General features: G+C 49.1%; 2 protein-coding genes across 2 annotated transcripts; one reads left to right on the forward strand and one right to left on the reverse strand.

Moving 5' to 3' along the window:
• Positions 1 to 203: 203 nt before the first annotated feature.
• GALR2 (galanin receptor 2) lies at positions 204 to 3039 on the reverse strand. The gene is made up of 2 exons (XM_072352000.1): positions 2473 to 3039; positions 204 to 1579 (listed from the first exon to the last, which is right to left on the reverse strand). The coding sequence occupies exons 1-2, from the start codon at positions 2811 to 2813 to the stop codon at positions 802 to 804; spliced, it is 1119 nt and encodes a 372-aa protein (XP_072208101.1). The 5' UTR covers positions 2814 to 3039; the 3' UTR covers positions 204 to 801.
• A 1239-nt stretch (positions 3040 to 4278) lies between these two features.
• Positions 4279 to 17748, forward strand: SRP68 (signal recognition particle 68). Its single transcript, XM_072352001.1, has 16 exons — positions 4279 to 4492; positions 5836 to 5902; positions 6478 to 6591; positions 7516 to 7711; positions 8591 to 8673; positions 8851 to 8960; positions 9363 to 9445; positions 9664 to 9804; positions 12403 to 12501; positions 12815 to 12879; positions 13178 to 13337; positions 13838 to 13932; positions 14179 to 14308; positions 14739 to 14814; positions 15630 to 15682; positions 16128 to 17748. The coding sequence occupies exons 1-16, from the start codon at positions 4384 to 4386 to the stop codon at positions 16353 to 16355; spliced, it is 1809 nt and encodes a 602-aa protein (XP_072208102.1). The 5' UTR covers positions 4279 to 4383; the 3' UTR covers positions 16356 to 17748.
• Positions 17749 to 17887: the final 139 nt, after the last annotated feature.

A 17887-nucleotide genomic window follows, 5' to 3' on the forward strand; every position in this document is an offset into this window, starting at 1 on the left:
GCGTGTCCTAAAGCTGTTTTAAAGCGTCCTCACCTCTGCCCATGATTTCTCCCCCCAGCCCCTTACCATCCTTCATCCCAAGGTGAGCAGAGCAAGCAAAAGCTTCATCCCCGCCCCAGCTGCACTGAGCAGGAGGGAAATGGAGGAGGCAAATGCTCCGGGAGTTGCAGGGTATCCTAAGAGAGGTGACACGAGCTGCAGGATAGGAGCCTGTAGGTCTTTATTGCAGCACATGGACCCCATGGGGCCCTGCAGCCCAACTTTGCTCTGGGGGGATGCAGCACATGGGCTGCGTGGGTTCTTCCCCACTGGAAGGGCAGCGCCTGGGCTGAGGTCTGAGTCCTGCCTGAAGGGCCCACGCTCCCCCAGTGCTGACCCCAGCGTCCCACCTGGCTCCTCTGGCACTGGGACCTCTTCCAAGTGGCCCCAGCATGCAGCCTCCATCCACCCTGCAGTCCTTATAGACTTCTGGGGCCTCACCTGCACCACAGTGACAGCCAAAGCTGCTGTGGTTGGAGGTCAGAGCTCTCATGAGGGGCCAGGTGTAGATGATGCAGCAGGGTGCAGAGGAACAGGTGATCCTACATTACAATGGATTCAGGCTTTGGATCTCCCTGCTCTCTGCAAATCCTACGCTTGGCTCTTTGGCTGAGTCCATAAGAATCAGCATCATTTCAACACTTCTGATGTTTGGGAATGTTTGAAGGGGAAAAAGAGATTTGACACAAACCCAAAACAAGGTCCATCCCCAAGCCTGCCATACTACAGGAGACTGCAAAATACAGCGTGAGGGGAGCACCGCTAGGTGACGTGGAAGGTGACGAAGGAGCCACCATCAGCTTTCTGCCCACATCCCCCCAGTCCTGCCTCCCCCCAGGGCTGAGCTTTGCAGCGCACCGAGGAGCAGCCAGGCTCGGCCTCACTGAGCCGCGTCACCTCGCTGAGCTCTGCCTCCAGCATGCTGACCGTGTTGGTCCCCTGGGCTGCGTGCACCTTGTTGGCCGCCTTCTTGTGCAAGAGGCAGATGAAGATCTTCTTGAAACCCTTGCGGAAGTGCTTGGAGACGAGGGCGTAGACAACGGGGTTGACGCAGGAGTTGGCGTAGGAGATGAGGTGCGAGAGGATGCGCAGGACGTACGTGGTGTGGTTGAGGGGAAAATAGCCGAACCAAACGCAGAGGATGAGCAGGTGGTGGGGCAGCCAGCAGAGGCAGAACAGGACAGCCACGATGATGATCATCCTGGTGACTTTCCTCTTGGCTTTCTTGGACTCTGACATCTCTTGGAGAGGGTCCACAGACCTCCACAGGTAGCGGATGGTCCGCGTGTAAGTGAGGCTGAGGATCAACACCGGGATGATGTAGCTGAAGATGAAGGTGCAGAGATCCATGACCTTACGATGGGAGATGGCCCAGACCGGGTGGCAGACGGTCAGGTTGGCCAGCTGGAACTGTTGGTAGTAGCTGAGGTAAGGGCTCGAGAAAATGAAGGAGAGTGCCCAGATGAAGCAGATGGCCACCAGTGCGTTCCTGGGTGTCCGCAGCTCCCGTGAGTGCAGGGGATATCGTATGGCCAAGTACCTGCATGGGAAAGGAGAGGGACACAGCTCTGGGCAAGGCATGGAGATCAGGGAAAAGAGCTGAAGGGATGGACTGGAGCTTCCCAGGGCTATCAGCCCCGCAGCTGATTCCTTGGTGCTTCCAGGGCTCTCTGCAGCACAATGGGGTGAGGAATGTCTTCAGCCCCAACCCTGTGCTGTCACCCTCTCTGCTCCTGGGGGGCAGGCAGGGACGGTCCCCTCCTGTCCCAGGATCCCCAGGGCACATCCAGCACTTCCTGAGGGAGCTGCCCTGGGTCTCACACCCAGCAGAGCCAGATCTTCTCTGGCCGCTGTGAGTTTGGAACTGGGAGCCTTTGCAGTGCCAGGGGCTGAGATAGCTCAGGGTGAGGCAATAGGCTGCTTTTTAGCAGAGAGCTTTTACACAGCTTTCCCTGCACCCCCTGCTGAGCAGGCTGGGACAGTCACCGCAGTGAGGAACACCACGGGGACAGAAATTGGTCTTTTTGTTCCTAAAAGAGGAAGATGGAAAAAGCAGCATCCAAGCTGAAACATCCCCAAGTTTTTCCCTTCCTTGTGGGCTGTGAGCTATTTAGTGCGCAGCCAAAGAGCCCCAGCGAGAGCCAGTGACAGAGCTTTGCTTCTCTCTGCTTCTCCATCCCCTTTTCCACTGCTGCAGCCTCAGGACACACCACGATCCTTCACCTTTGGGGTCTGAAAGCACCTGGGGCTCCCAATCCCACCCTTCTCCATCCTGCAGCAGATCCCCAGCCCTCAGCACTCACATCCCCTTGCACCCGCAAGCAGGGAAATGCTCCTTGGATCCCCAACAAGTGATCACTGCCCTCTCCTGCCTGGGTGGGCTTTAGCAGAGGGGATGCCATGATGCTCAGAATCCTCCATCCCTTTTCCTACCTGTCCAGGGAGACGGTGGCCAAGGTGAAGCTGCTGGCGTACATGGTGAGGTAGATGAAGAAGTGGACGGCTTTGCACAGGAAGGACCCGAACACCCATCCATCCAGGGTGTAGATGGTGGCTTGGAAGGGGACGCAGAAGAGGATGAAGCAGAGGTCGGCCACCCCCAGGTTGAGGATGAAGAGGTTGGTGGTGTTCTTCACCTGCCCGTTGCGCAGCAGCACCGCCAGCACCAGGCAGTTGCCCACGGTGCCCACGAGGAAGATGAGGAGGTATGCCAGGGGGATGAGCACCGACTCGGGATGCCAGCCCTCATCCCAGCCGGCTGCTGACCCGTTCATGGCCAGGGGCGTGCAGAGTAGGGGGAGCACAGAAAGCACTGCAGCGTGATGCACCAGGATGCCCAAGGTGGGCACAGACAGCACGAGGGGTGCCAGGGGGCCAGCAATGAGACGCTCTAATAGGATGCAGGTGGGACGAGAGAGCTTCGCCTCCCTCTTGCTCGGGAGCCAGCAGCCACTCCGTGCTGCTCCGTGCTCTCCCTCCCCCCGAGCAGAAGGAGGAGGAGGAGGAGGAGGGCTCCGGGGAGGTGGCAGCTCCTGCCCGGCCCCTCGCAGGCTGTTCCGTGGGGATAAATAAACACTGAAACCTGCATCCCCAGCAGAAGGGACCCCCCCAGCCCTGCCTGCTGCCCCGGACAGCCCTGGGGAGCTGGATGTGGTGAGGGCAGCGAAAGCTGCCGGGTGCTGTGCCACCCCATGGGAAGGGGCTGGGGGAGATGGGGCTGAGCATCCCAACGGGAGAGCCCTGAGCGCCCGGGTGATTTTTGCAGCACAAGAGCTGATTATTGAGAGCTGGGGCTGCAGGGGTTTAGCAATGGGAGTCCTCTCAGATTGCAGATGGGTAAATTGCCCAGCGTGCAGCCAAGGTCCCTGCACCAGAACACTGCAGAGATGAGTACAGGTTTCTATGAGAATCCATTTCTTCTCCCCAGGGTGGGGGTGGAAGGTGAATACACTGCACTAAGAACAAACCTTTTTTTTTCCATGTCTCTTTTCCTGCCTGCAGAAATCGCCTGCTTTGTTCCCTCCCAGCCTTCACAAGTGGAACTCTCATCCTGCTCAGTGCAATCAGCTCTGCTGGCATTGCTGCAAGGCCAAGGGATGCTCACCTGCTGCACGGACACGTACGGCTTCTTCCCAAACTCTGGTGCAACTCGCAACCTGTTGCGTGCAAACATCACCACCAAGACTCCGTGTTCAGAAACTGCAAAACAAATCCTCCCCCTGCCTTGAGATGCAGATGCACGATATGGGCAGCAGTTGGCTGGCTTGGGGGTCAGGTTTGCAGTGTCTGTTTTACCCCTTTCAGCTTTCCTATCCAGAAGAGGGAACGAGAGAGATGAAAGCAGCAAGAAGAGGCCACAGCTGAGCCCTGTGTGGGGGTCAGTGAGCAGAAACCAGCTGGTTGCATTGCAGCAGGCTGAGCTCGTGCTGTGTGAAGGGAGAGCCTCCTTGGGCTGCTGCTGGTGTGCAGATGGGAATGGAAACGGACCCAGAATGGGCCAAGAGCATCGTCCCAGGGGGCTGCTCCCAGAAAACAGGTACCTATGGGGGCTGTGGTGTCCTGGCTGCACAGGGCTATGGCTGAGCGCACACACAGCCCATGCACAGCCCATGCACAGCCCATGCACAGCCCATCCCATACCCTGTGTGCTCTGCCGGGCCGCAGGGCAGGAGCTGCCCCGCTGGGCTGGAGGAGCGCAGGGACCAGCCCCCTCCCCTGGGGCCGCCGCGGTCCTCCGCGATCCCATCGACCCCCGCGGCGGCGGCCGCTCTGGCCGCGTCGTCCGCGCGCGGCTCTACTGCCTGGGCCCACGATGCACCGCGGCGAGCGCTGCCCGCGTGCAAGATGGCGGCGGAGCGGCAGGGCGGCCGCGGCGGGGCGGAAGAGAACAAGGAGAACGAGCGGCCGGCCGGGACGCGGGGAAACTGCCTCAGCGACAGCCTGGGCTTGGAGAGTATCCTCCGGAGCGGGCGGGGAGGCGGGATGCGGCGGGATGCGGCAGGAGCTCCGCGGGGTGGTGCGGACGTGGCGGGGTCGGGCCTGGCCGCTTCTTCGTAGGTCTCCGCTTCCCTCAGTGCCGAGCGGGGCCGTTCCTGACGGGGCTGCGTGGCACGGCTGGGCCCCGCGCTGTGCTAATGCCTGCTTTGATGCTGGCCTGCTGAATGGCGGCTTTGTGCTGCTCGCCTTCCCAAGTACACGTCAGCCTTCAGGGCTGAGCGCCGGGCTGTGGGAAGCCTTTGGGTTGGTGTGGAAGCAGCCCAGCTGCACAGCTGCGATCGGGGTGTGTTTTACCTTCTGGGTGATCCGTATGAAACAAGGTTGAGGGTTTCAGGTCAGCGTGTGGCAGATGTTTGGATGTGTGTGACTGCAGGGCAGGAGGCGGAACAACCACTGCCGTGGTTGAATCACAGGGTGGTTTGTGTTGGAAGGGACCTCGGAGATGATCCGTTTTTAACCCCTACAAGGATGGGGCACCCAGTGCTTCTCTGGTACTGCCAGGGAGGAAACCTAAGGTGTCAATAAAATAGATGATATGGCTTCAGCAAGTAATGGCACAGCCTGAGAAAGCGGTTTGGAAAACATCTTAGAATTCTAGAACCGTTTGGATTGAAAGGAACCTTTAAGATCAGGTAGTTCCAACCCCCTGCTGTAGGCAGGGACACTTCCCACTAGACCAGCCCCATCTGGCCTGGCCTTGAATGCTTCCAGAGAGGGGCAGCCTGTTCCAGTGTCTCACCACCATCACAGTGAATAATTTCTTCCTAGTGGTAAATCCTTCTCTATAGTGGTAACTCTTAGGCAGACAGCGGGGTGGGGAATGTGTGCCCTCCTGGGCATTGCAGTCTGACTTATTTACTAATGCAGGCTTTCAGTGCTTAAACAATGGAGGCTTTCTGAGAGGCAGCAGTGATTCTGCTCAGCACTGTATAATACACGTCTCCTTTTCCTGAGAGATGTGTTGTTTAAGGTCAGGAAGGCTGCCCTGCTCCAATTGTATCAACATAACTGTGTCACAGTTAAGATGGGAGGCGATGCAGTGTAGCTGGGGCAGTCAGTTATACTAGCTAGGATGCTTCTGCTGGTTAATCTTTTTAGCTGGGAACAAGGCATGCCAGCAGCAGGACTCCTGTGGTCCTCTGTAAACAGAGATGCTTGCAATGTGTGTTAGTCCTGCCTGTCGTGAGAGACATAAAGCTCCAGATAAAGCAGTGGAGATTATTCTTCCAGTCACTTCTTACAACTGTGGGTCTTCAGGAGGCTTTTGTGTGGGTCAGTCTGCCTTAACACGAATCCCAGTCCTTCAGATCGTGAAGGAATCCCAACAGCAGCACGGTTTACGACATGGGGACTTCCAGAGGTACAGGTCAGTGAGCGGTGTGGATCTCTTGGAGTTGCTGTCTGTCACACAGCCGCTGTGACTTGGTTTGCTTTATTGGCACAGTAACATTTACAGTGTAAACCTGCTGTAGCAGTCAGCAAAATCAGTCTGCCAAGTGGCAGAGTTGCTCTTGCATCTTGCATCTCTTGGCAAGTTGCTTCATGGCTTTTTTTCCTAAGGAAGCCTAATATGTAACAACTGTACCATTGAGGAGCGTAAAAACTGCTTCTTGTTTTAGAGTTGCTTTTTAAGAGCTCGTTAACACCTCACTGTGCTCTTACACTCATTTTCAATGAGCATAAAGAAATTAGCCAATAGGGAGAACATTAATCTGATTTTTCAAGATCAAGACTTGTTGCATGTCTTCCTACCTTCTTCTGTTTATTAACCACTGGCTTACAGGTCATTGCTTAAATACCTCTCACCTTATGCCATATATGAAGTTCTTAGTTGTTAAAACAATGCCTGGCTCAGCCTTTAGTGGCAGCTTTCCTTTTCTGATTGATCAGCAAACATGTGCACAAATGTGGCCTAACTGACCATCCTCTTCTTTTCCTTAGGGGTTATTGCTCCCGTAGGCTGAGGCGGCTCCGGAAAACTCTCAACTTCAAGATGGGGAACAGGCACAAGTTCACTGGGAAGAAGGTAACAGAAGAGATTCTCTCAGACAACAGGTATGGCTGCTGGCTGGAATCCTGTGTTAGGGAATGGTTGCTTTCTTTCTAATCATTTATTTTCATGGGGGTGTAGAGGAAAACTGTTCCATGCAGTATGTGTAGATATATTTCTATGAGGGCATTTGTGCTGTTGATATTAATAAAAGATGAAGGTTCAGGCTGCTGTGCATGGGAGGGGAGCTGCTCTTGTACTGCTTTCATCTTGTGAATAAGTGGGGGAAGGAGTAGCAACAGTCAGTCCTTTTTTTTACCTTACAGTCATTGAAATGGGTTATTTTCATAGTCAGTAAAGATTACCTGTGTATTAAAGAGAACATACTTAAGAAAACATGCAGCAAGGGGAGGCCTATGAATGCTGATAATTCAGGTGCTGCAGCCAGCAAGAACGTGACTGGAGATATAATCCGTTCCCTTTGAACAAAAACACTGGCTTGCCATTTTTATGTAGGCTTTCAACACGTGGCAGAACGCTTGTTTGACACGTGGGAATAGCCGAGGGCTTGGGCTCATTTCCCAGCTTTTAGAGGCACTTGAAGTGTGTGCCGTGTTGTCTTTTCTTGGTGTTGTTGAGTCAGGCACATTACAGCATACATTGTGGGGATCACAGATGTGTTTACCCATTTTTGAGCCTGTTTGAAAAGCAGCCTGAAATCATAGGTACCTTTTTCTCAGCGTGTTTGTAGGACTACAGAATTGTATCAAAATCTCTTCCTTCACTTCTGTAATAAGAAATACAGAAGAGATAAGGATAATATAGGTCTGTGTTCTCATAAAGTTAAGTAATATAAATATATACCTCTTATTAGCCAAGCTAAACTTCTATTGGTAAAATTAAGGGTTGCTTGGAGAAAAACTATCAGTGATGTGGCAGTACTTGACTTAAACATCATCATCTTCTCATTAATCTTCCTCCCTCTGCAGGTATTTGCTGTTGATTCTGATGGATGCAGAGAGAGCGTGGAGTTACGCCATGCAGCTCAAACAGGAGGCCAACACAGAGCCTCGCAAACGATTCCACCTGCTGTCCCGCCTGCGCAAGGCTGTGAAACATGCAGAGGAGCTGGAGAGGCTGTGTGAGAGCAACCGAGTGGATGCCAAAACCAAGCTGGAAGCTCAGGTATTCACTGATACTTTGGTCTTGTTTTACAGCTCGAGCCAAAGAGGGAACGTCTGGATTTTAGGTGAAGAGATTATCCTCACCTAGCAGCAAGTGATCAGAGTGGGCTGTTTCTTGAATTGGATGATGTTTCCACGCTTGGGTTCATTGGTTATTGCTGCTGCTAGGATTGCAGAAATAACAGTGACACCAGCCAGGCTGAGGGCTTTGTTTATGTGTATCAAGTGATTGTCTTTACTTTGAAAACCAACAGTAAGAAGAACTGGTAGGGAATAAGTTCATAGAATCATGTCATAGAATGGCCTGGGTTGAAAAGGAGCACAATGCTCATCTAGTTTCAATCCCCCTTCTGTGTGAACGGTCACCAGCCACCAGACCAGGCAGCCACATCCAACCTGGTGATACAACACATCCCCATAAGCTATAGTTACCTGTTATCTGCTTCATTGATGTCTCAGAGTAGACACCAGGAGTATAATCCTTGTGGCTTCAGTTCCTGGAACACAGAAAGCAGCTGTGTTGTGAGCCTAGACTCTGTGAATATGGCTTGCAGTGCTGCTCAGCCAAATGGTTCTTTTGTGGTTTGCTGTTGAAAAGAATGTCTTGTGACATTTGTGGGCTGTGCTCATTATATAACAAGCAAGAAACATCTTTACTTCCATCTTCTTAGAAATGTCAGCTTAACAAAACAACAAAAAAAACCTTCCTTAGGCAGTAGCATGAAATTTAAATCGATTTGTTTCTGTGGGAAGACCAGACAAAAAGGGCAAGGGATGATCACTTACTCTAGATGTCACAGCAGCCTTTATGCTAAAGGTGGTACAGACCAGGCTGTCGGTGTTGGGAAGATCAGCTTGCTTACCCTTGTGTTGTCTGCAGGCATACATGGCTTACCTCACAGGGATGCTTCGTTTTGAGCACCAGGAGTGGAAAGCAGCAATGGAGGCGTTCAACAAATGCAAGTGAGTTCCCTCACTTTGTTTACCATGGGGATAAGCCTGGTGGGTTGATGTGCTGTGTGTACAATAGATGTGAGGTGATGAGGTAACTGCATTTAACCAGGAGTTACCACTGAAGAAATAGCATTCTCCAGATCATAGACATAATATTGCAGTGTTAATGTGTGTTCTTTCTGGTAGGACCATCTATGAAAAGCTGGCCAATGCTTTCACAGAAGAACAGGCTGTGCTGTACAACCAGCGTGTGGAGGAGATCTCTCCCAACATTCGTTACTGTGCCTATAATATTGGTAAGGGAAGTGGGATGCTTCGCCTCCAAACACAAACAAGCTTGCTTGTGATAAGGGAATATTGACTTGGCATTTAAGTACTGGTCTAAGTGACACAGGAGCAAGCCTATATATATACATATACATATGTAGCCTATATGTAGACTATATATATATATATATTTATAGTTTGTTCTAGGTCAGTTTAGCCATGTTAAATATGTTAATTTTGCAAGTTTCTTTTTCTTTAAGGCAAAATATTAATTTTCAGTAGTTTGCATATGAAGTCAGAGTAAAAATACATGTGAATCCTTACCCATAAATCTCCAGTTCTCCAGTAGAAGATGTGTTGGTTATCTTTCCTTTATTGAAACAGTTTCTGAATTCAGATGAAGTAAGATCTTGGTGTGTTAACTCTCACAGGTGACCAGTCGGCTATGAATGAGCTGATGCAGATGAGGCTGAGGTCTGGTGGCACTGAAGGTCTTCTTGCAGAAAAACTGGAGGTAATTTCTGAGTATTTGAACCCCAAGCATGCAAATATCACTTGTTAGAGCATAAATATTGCTGCAGCACGCCACTCGAGTATGTATCAGGAGAGCATGAGGAAGCTCATCTGTGGGTAGCCACTCTTGGGTGGCAGGGATGGGGGGGGAAGCCTTTTGATTTCATTGTTTATGGATTCTTTAAGTTTGGACTCATAATCTCAGTCCATTCTCTGCAGGCACTGATTACCCAAACTCGAGCAAAGCAGGCAGCCACAATGAGTGAAGTGGAGTGGAGAGGAAGAACTGTTCCTGTGAAGATAGACAAAGTGAGGATCTTCTTACTGGGCCTGGCGGACAATGAAGCTGCTATTGTCCAGGTAACTCAGGAACCATCTCCAGTGTCTGTTCTAATTGTCCTCTTTACTTCAGCCTGTGAGACAAAGCTTGATGTCTGTGCTGAAAGCTTTAAAATAACCTTTTCTCAAACTTGTGGTCAAAGGGCTAAAATTAAAAGTGGAGAAATGTGTTGCTCAACTGCTCCAACTGAAGGGCAAGCAGAAGAGGAAAATGTTCTGTAAAGATCACCTCTTTCCAGCAATGAAAAGCAGTTCTGCCAGATGAAGCGGCCACTGGGAGGTTTAGAGCTCTCTCTTGTTGCCTTGTGCAAATCTTCCAAAGCAGGAAGATGGTTGGTAAATGTCAGGAGGCAAATTCACCTCAAATGTAACTCTTCCAGTGGCACACAGCATGCATGATTTAATACTGCAGCCAAGATTTTTCTGTGGTGTCCAGATGGTGTATTCTGCAGACAAGCATCCTGGAAGAGGCAGTGCAGGGGAGGGGTCTTTACTAGCAGTTGTTGCCACTGATGATGGGCTTTATAGAGCATCAAGAAACTACACATCAAGAGGAGAAAAATGAGGATAAATATCAATGCAGGAGATACTATTAAGAAGGCAATCTAATTAGACAGGTAGGGCTGGGTAGGAAACATCAGTGTTAAATAGTTTTGCCAGACGATAATGAATCTGGTGTTGCTGGGTTGTTTTTTATTAGGTAGTACATTGCTATGGCCAGCAGGTGGAAGTGCAGCTTAGAGCTCACTGTTCCCTCCTTTAATTTCCATCCTTTGAGAGCAGCAGACGGGTGGTGTCAGTGAAGTTGCCCTCTTTGTTCTATAAGGAAGCAGCAGAGCAGCGATCTGAAATCTTGAGTCTTGCATTTTGTGGTCCTTGGAACCTCTATGTAAACAGGAGCTGTGTCATCACAACTAGCAGTGGTGAGAGCTGAACACAGAGATCAGTATTTATGTTACCAGAGGGTTAGAGCTTGGCTGTTCTGCAGTCAGTTGGTCCAGCTTCACCTAAAGGAACTGTCATTGCTGGGATCTTTGGCACCTCTCAGCTCAGGACCAGCAGAAACTCTCATGTATCACCAGCATTCCTTGGAGCTTGTTTAGAAACAAACACAGATGGATGAGTTTAGAGCAAAGGTGGAGATTCTCAGCCTTCATTGGCTTGTTGGCACCTAGAGAAACAACAAGTGAACCAAACTGAAATACAAATCCAAGCTTAAAATTGTTTCTTTCATCCTTTTTGTAGACCTGAATGCATGACTTCAAGAGCCACATTGGTTCTCCCTAAGCAGGTGCACTTGTTTCTCAGTTTTACTGCCTGGTATCTTGCAAATCAGAGCATGCACGTATTTACATGCACAATCTGCTTAACCTTAGGAATTTCTGCTTAAAAACGAAAGCCTTTGTTTCACTGCATGGCCCAGCCCTCTCCCTGTTTGTGCTCGACTGATGATCTCGCTGTGTCTGTTTTCATTTTTGTGCATGCAGTGAGATGGCTGCGTTCTGCTGGGTGAGGCTGAGAATGCTGCCAGACTCGTCTCTGGTTATTCTCAGTAGTCCATCCCACCTTAGAAATTCCTGCAGCAAAAACACACACACACACAACCCAAAACACCAAGAACCCCCCACACCTTCATTGTAGGTCAAGATACGTGAGGCTTTGTGAGGCAGGAAAAATACCATTCCTTCATAGGTTTGCAAACCTTACGAGAGGAGAGGCTTTGAATGGTAAAACTCAGCAGCTTTGTTTTTGTTTTGGCTGGTTTCAAGTTAAATTTTGCTCTTTCCAGGTTAACCATTCCTGCAATTGCTGAGGTTGGCATTTGTTTCTGGGCAGTTTCATTGTACCCAATCAGTCAGAGTGGTTTTGGGCGTGTTGTTTAATTGGGTTTGTCAGTCCCATGAGGCAGAAATCAGGCTTCACTTTGGGTTTTTTTGTGTGTGTGGTAGTTTGTTATTATTTTCTTCAAAGGTGTTTGCAGATTTTGTTTTGGGGGCAGGAGGCCAAAAACTCCTTCGTGTTTTGATCAGATTTGTAGCGACAGCAGAAAACGACTAACGACTCATTCATCCGTGCTGCTGAAATACAGGATTGCTTAAAAGAAAATGCTTCAAACAAACTAATTATTGCCACTGAGCATCACTCAAGTGGGAGTGTAGGAAAGATAGTCATCTACGTGTTTGTACCACGAGAGAAAAGCTAAATCAGCATAACAAGAGCAATCTGCATTGGTGGTTTGCCAGGTCGGTAACGCTCAGCTCTTCTTCTGTTGTTGGGCCTTTCCCACAGCATGGTCCAACCTCAGCAGTTCTCAGAGCAGCTGTGGGCTGCTGGGATGGCAGCAGCTGCAGGGCAGGGTGAGGAGAGCTGCCCGTGCTGGGCCTGCAGTGCTGTGGAGCTCTGGGCACTGACCACGTCCCCTGCAGCTTTTGTCCCAGTTCTTGGCAGTTGCTCCCCAGAAGTGTATTACAGACACATACAGGTTGGAGTTCTCTCTACCCATGGGTGTTAAAGCCACCATTTGGGCAAGACTTGGTTTCATCTCCTGTGTTAACCCTTGTATTACGGGATGCAACATAGAAAAATGTCTGACCTGTCTTCGTTTTGCTCTCCTCTTAGGCAGAAAATGAGGAGACAAGGGAACGTTTGTTTGAGTCTTTGCTCAGCGAGTGCAGAGATGCCATTCAGGCAGTTCGGGAAGACCTGAAACCAGACCAGGTAAACACCAAACATTCGTGTTCTGCATTTAACTTTTCTAATAGCCCTTTTTAAGCCACTTTTGCTTTGGGACTTGATTCATTATTGTTTAACTCGGTTTGCAGCAAGAATGTTTATTTTGACTTTCTTTAATAGAAAGTTCCAAAGTAGTTTCCAAAGGGATCTGTTAATATTCAGAGCTGGTAAGAGCGAGTGACAATGTAGAAGCCCAATGTTGATTCAGCTTTGTGATTTACCTGTCCCTTGAGTTGTTTTCTATTGCCAGCAACCCGTGTAAGTGTGTCACGTAGTATTTTGTCCCCAATTTCTACAGAAGCAACGGGAACACTCTCTGGAAAGTGATTCTGGGAAGGTGTCCAACATGCAGTACTTACACAGGTAATGGGCAAACACTGCTGCCTGTGCCAGCGAGAAGAAATCACACTCTTATGTCAGTGTTTTATTTCTGTTTGTTTTATGAGTCCTTTGTCTCGGACTTCTCAGGTCTCAAAGGGTGACTGTACAGATAAGGATCTGATTCATGTGGCTTTGAAAATATTTTGCTTCAGACTTCCATGTTGACCTTTCGGATGTTTTTTGCTCTTATTAGTATCAGCGTGGATGGGGGGAGGGGTCTTTTCAGAACAAAGGCACGTCTGAGCAGTTCTGACAGCCTGCTAATGAGGTACCTTTGCAGTTATTTGACTTACATCAAGTTGTCGACCGCCATCAAGCGCAATGAGAGCATGGCAAAGTCCCTGCAGAAGGCACTGCTGCAGCAGCAGCGATCAGAAGAGGATGGGAAGCGCACACCGAAGCCTCAGGACCTGATCCGTCTGTACGATATCATTTTACAGGTACACACAGAATGGGCTCCCTCCAGTTCATCCTCCCCCTCATTTATCCTCCAATGCAGTTTTCCAGTCATTTTTCTGACTGTTTCATACAGCACCCAACAGCTGCCTTACCTTCTGCTGGCTGGAGAAAGTAGCAACTAAGAAAGCCCTGTACTTGTTCTTCACAAGCAGTTTCTCAATGTCTCACATACATTTTCAATTAACTGTGGGAGCCTGTGGCTCAGGAGGTTATGAATGGGAAAGGAGCTGGCTTAGGAAAGAATTACTTCATGTGAAATCTTAGGAGTCTTTGTCCTAATTCCTATTTGTGTCAGGAAATCTGTCCTGAGGGCAAACATGTCCAAGTTTCAGTGAGTGTCCTTTGCAAGATTAACACGCTGATAATTAGAAAACTGGAAACTATGTTCATGGGAGTGTAGTGTTGAGTATTAAAAGGGACAGCTTTCCAGATTCCAGAGGAAAACAAAGCTTGCTTGAATTTGTTACTCTGTTTTGCACAGAACCTCGTGGAACTGACACAGCTTCCTGGCCTGGAGGAGGACAAGAACTTCCAGAAAGAGATTGGATTGAAGACACTTGTGTACAAAGCTTACAGGTGACTGAGAAACAGCCAGCTGTCCTCTAGCAGACATATTATGTATTCAGAGGTTGTTATCCCAAGGCTTCATGCACATTACAGGGCTCTGATGGAGTTTCCTCAGCCCTTTTGTGAAATGAAGAGTGGTTGCTGAGAGGAAGTTGGCCAGACATGCTTAATGGGTTCTGTTATCTTTGATTTGGGTTGTTAAAGGTATGGATAACAAACAGGGTCACGTCAGGGATCTTCTGTTTGCTCTTGCAGGTGTTTCTTCATTGCACAGTCCTACGTGCTGGTCAAGAAATGGAGTGAAGCTCTGGTTTTATATGAAAGAGTGCTGAAATACGCTGGTGAAGTTCAGTCAGGAGCTGGAGCTTTTACAAACAGCTTGAAGGTAGGAACCCAATCTTGCGTGCAGAGTGGAGCTGAACTTAATGAGAAAGCCTTGGCCCAGTATTTATTGTCAATTAGACACCAGGCCATTAAGATTCAAGGCTGATCTTAAAGTAGCAAAATTAATAATACTAATATGAGTTTGTAAGCTGCTGTACTAGAGACTCTGTGGGGGTGTGGAGCTGTTCTGACAGGCCATGTGCTTTGGAGGAGGGCTGGCCTTGCTGTAAGAGCTCCATAACACTTTTCCATGTTTTCTGTCAAGCTGTATCTGTAGCTCCTTAAGGGCTGTCCTGGAGCTTGTCCTCTTCTGGAAAGGCTTATTAGCTCTAGCACTTAATTTCTCAGTTCCTTGTCGGATTTGACTTCTGCCCTACCTCTTAAACTCTGGCATGTTTCAGGCTTTCACCTCCATTTCTTTAATGCCTTAGGAGCTGCCTGATGTCCAGGATCTGATCACTCAAGTCAACGCAGAGAAATACTCCTTGCAAGCAGCAGCTATATTGGGTGAGTTCTAGAATCACACTAGAGTTATGACTTCTCTTGAATTATCCTCTGCAGCTACTTCATTTCTTTCACTCCATTTCTGAAGTTCCAGGTGTTTTTCCACATAAACTCTGACTCATGGAGGCTCCTGAAAATTGTTTCTTTCCAGTTCTAGCTTTTCCAACCTGTTTGTAGTGCAGCAAGGCAACCATTGACACTTGGCGTCTTGCTCCCTGCTTAGAGTTGCAAACATTCTTCCTCAGGACATGCATCTGTTTTCGGTAACCTGCTCAGAATACTTTGCTTAGTGTTTAATTTTCCTCCTGCAAACAAATTGGATTCAGTTGTACCACTTCCTTGGCAATAGCACTCACTCTTGTTGACCTGACTTACCTTATATTTGCCTATCTGGGGAACGTGCTTAAAAGAGGGAGAGAAGCGTTGTTCTGCTCCTGGTCAGCGTGGACCAGGTTAGGGGAGCTATAGGGGGATGGATAAACTCTGTGACTTCTTGAGCTGCTGGGAGAAGATAAACGACACGGATTGCCTTGACTTCTGTTGCCTTGGTGTTGTCTTTTCATTATCTCTGTGCTCATCTCAAACCGGTGCTTCTTTCAGGAGCTTTAAGCCATGACATGGGGATGCTCTCTGTCACTGCAGCGCTCTGATGCCTGTTACTCAGTCTCTTTGTCTAGAAAGCAAGTTGCCTCTACCACAAATATTGTTTTATTCATCCCAGAAAGCAAGGTTCATAGCTCAGCATAGGGAGCAGCTGACTCTTCCCCTGCATCGAGATCTTGTCTGTCATCCTTACCACCTTTTCTTTAATTTTGCAGATGCAAACGATAATCATGAGCCCGAGGCTCCATCTCAGGTCAAGGATGGCAAGGTAGGAGCGAAGAGTTGTGTCAGATGAAAGAAGTGTTCTTTAATGAAAGGTGCTTTCAACCTGTCACCTGAGCGTCTCTTGTAGTCAAGAAGTGTCAGGTTAACTGGGGTTCTGTCATGACTGGAGTGGGGTGAGAGGTTTTCATAGTCTTGTTTTCCTCCTGTGAGTGCCGAAGGTGGCTGGCAGGGTGGAGTTCCTCAGCTTGGAGCCGCTTGCAGCTTCCTACATGCCACTTTATATTGTTGTTTAGTTACTTTTTACCCTGTGTTTGAGGAGGTTGTCTAGAGTAAGGCTGCAGCAAGGCTTTGAGAGGGGGATCAAAGCATTCCCAAGGGCCCAAGCTGTCACACCTGGGATTTTCAGCTTTTGGTCACCTCAGTGCTGTTAATTCCTCTGTGCCCGCTGGGCTGTGTTGAACTTGCCTTTTTGCATTGCTCTCTTTCAGCCACTCTCAGAACGGTTTGAGACCTTCTGTCTGGATCCTTCTCTCGTCAGCAAGCAAGTCAGCCTCGTGCATTTCCCTCCGGGCTTCCAGCCCATCCCATGCAAACCGTTGTTCTTTGACCTGGCCCTTAACCACGTTGCTTTCCCACCTCTGGAAGACAAGGTGGAGCAGAAGGCCAAGAGCGGCCTCACAGGATACATAAAGGGCATCTTTGGATTCAAAAGTTAACCAGGACCCCTCTGAGGAACAGAGGTTTTATTCTGTATTGAAGGCAAAGCTCCAAGAGGTTCTAAGACATCAATATCTGCACCTGAAACCAACAGAGGGAGGCGTTACCATCTTTCTTCCCTGTGCTCTGTGTATACGTCTGTGCACTTCCATTCTCTCCCGGTGTATTAAAGGCCAGAAATCTGCTCAGAAACTGAAGTACACGATAAATAGTTGAAAATAATTGAGAGCACAGAACAGTTCCATTCTGCTCAGAGAGGTTGGGGTGTGCGTTGTGGCCGCGCTCGGGGTCGGCACACATTCACTTAGCGAAGCACAGACAGAACCTGATTCTTCCCCTGCCCTGTTATTTGGCATAGATTTGTTGTTTCGTTTGTGTATGATGGGGAAACGAGGCAAAATTGAATCAGCAAAGTGAGGCTGCCTATACAAAGCGTGTGCAGATGTAGTCAGGGGGGTCTCCTTGCCTTTCAGCTCTCAGCCGCTGCTGAGGAGCATATATAGTCCTGTAAGGAGAAGTTTCTTTAATGCTCAGCAGTCACAAAGCCTCTTTCCTTATCAGTAGGGATGTAACTGCTTTACCAACTGCTTGTGGTTGCACCACTCATGTTGGAGTATGACTGCAGTTTGTGCTCGGGGCTGGTAGGGTTGTTCTTTGTTGGTAGGTGCTCCGTTAGGTGAGTAAATACTGTATAAAACCCATTCCTGCAAGGCTTTCCTTGGGAAGCTGTAGCTTCATGGGTGGCTGCAGGGAGAACTGCTTGATCTTCATGGGAAGTTGGGTCTCTTGGTGTTGATTTTTCTCTCTGATTGAAATCTTACCTGAAAACGAAGATGATTTTTGCCTGTTGCTTTTCCCTCACCCTTTGTTGGTAGCTTGTACCCGACAGGAGGAACAAGCAGCAGCACTGCTGGCTTCAATGGGGGCTCTTGGTTTTTATACAGTGGGTGGGTGCTTTCAGAATGCCATTAACTTCATAGTCACAGTCATTAAGGAGGGAAGGGAATGGGGGGGGAGGAGGGGACAACCAACAAGCACATGGGGCAGAACAGCTCCGAAATACAATGTTTGGAAGCTTTCATCAGCCAAGGTTGGGTTCCATTTCACTGTTGTGGGGATGGTGAATGAGGGGAATGAATTCCCGCTGCTGCAAGCTGGAAATGTTTGCTGCTTTGTTGTGAGCTCTCATCCCGTTTGGTTTGTGAGCCAGGCTCCTTTCTGCCCTGCCACAGCTCTGTGATACCTGGATGGATCCCAGTGAAACTGGTATTGCCAACCAGCCCAATTTGTCACTGTAACAGCAAGTCAGGAGCGACACAAAGCATCTTGTAAAAGATAACTGATTCCTTGGGTGCAGATAAGGAACCTGCAAACAATAAAGTCTTGTTCCCGACCTCTGAGGCGTGCAGTTTGTTGAGCACAAATGCTCTGAGCGTTCAGAGGATGCAGCCCCACGAAGTCTGGAATGGCACCAAGAAGGTGCAGGAGCTGTAAGGGAGCAGCACAGGTAGGTCTGTGTGCAGCACAGGTA

This window comes from Excalfactoria chinensis, chromosome 17, assembly GCF_039878825.1.
Source record: "Excalfactoria chinensis isolate bCotChi1 chromosome 17, bCotChi1.hap2, whole genome shotgun sequence".
Classification (NCBI taxonomy): domain Eukaryota; kingdom Metazoa; phylum Chordata; class Aves; order Galliformes; family Phasianidae; genus Excalfactoria; species Excalfactoria chinensis.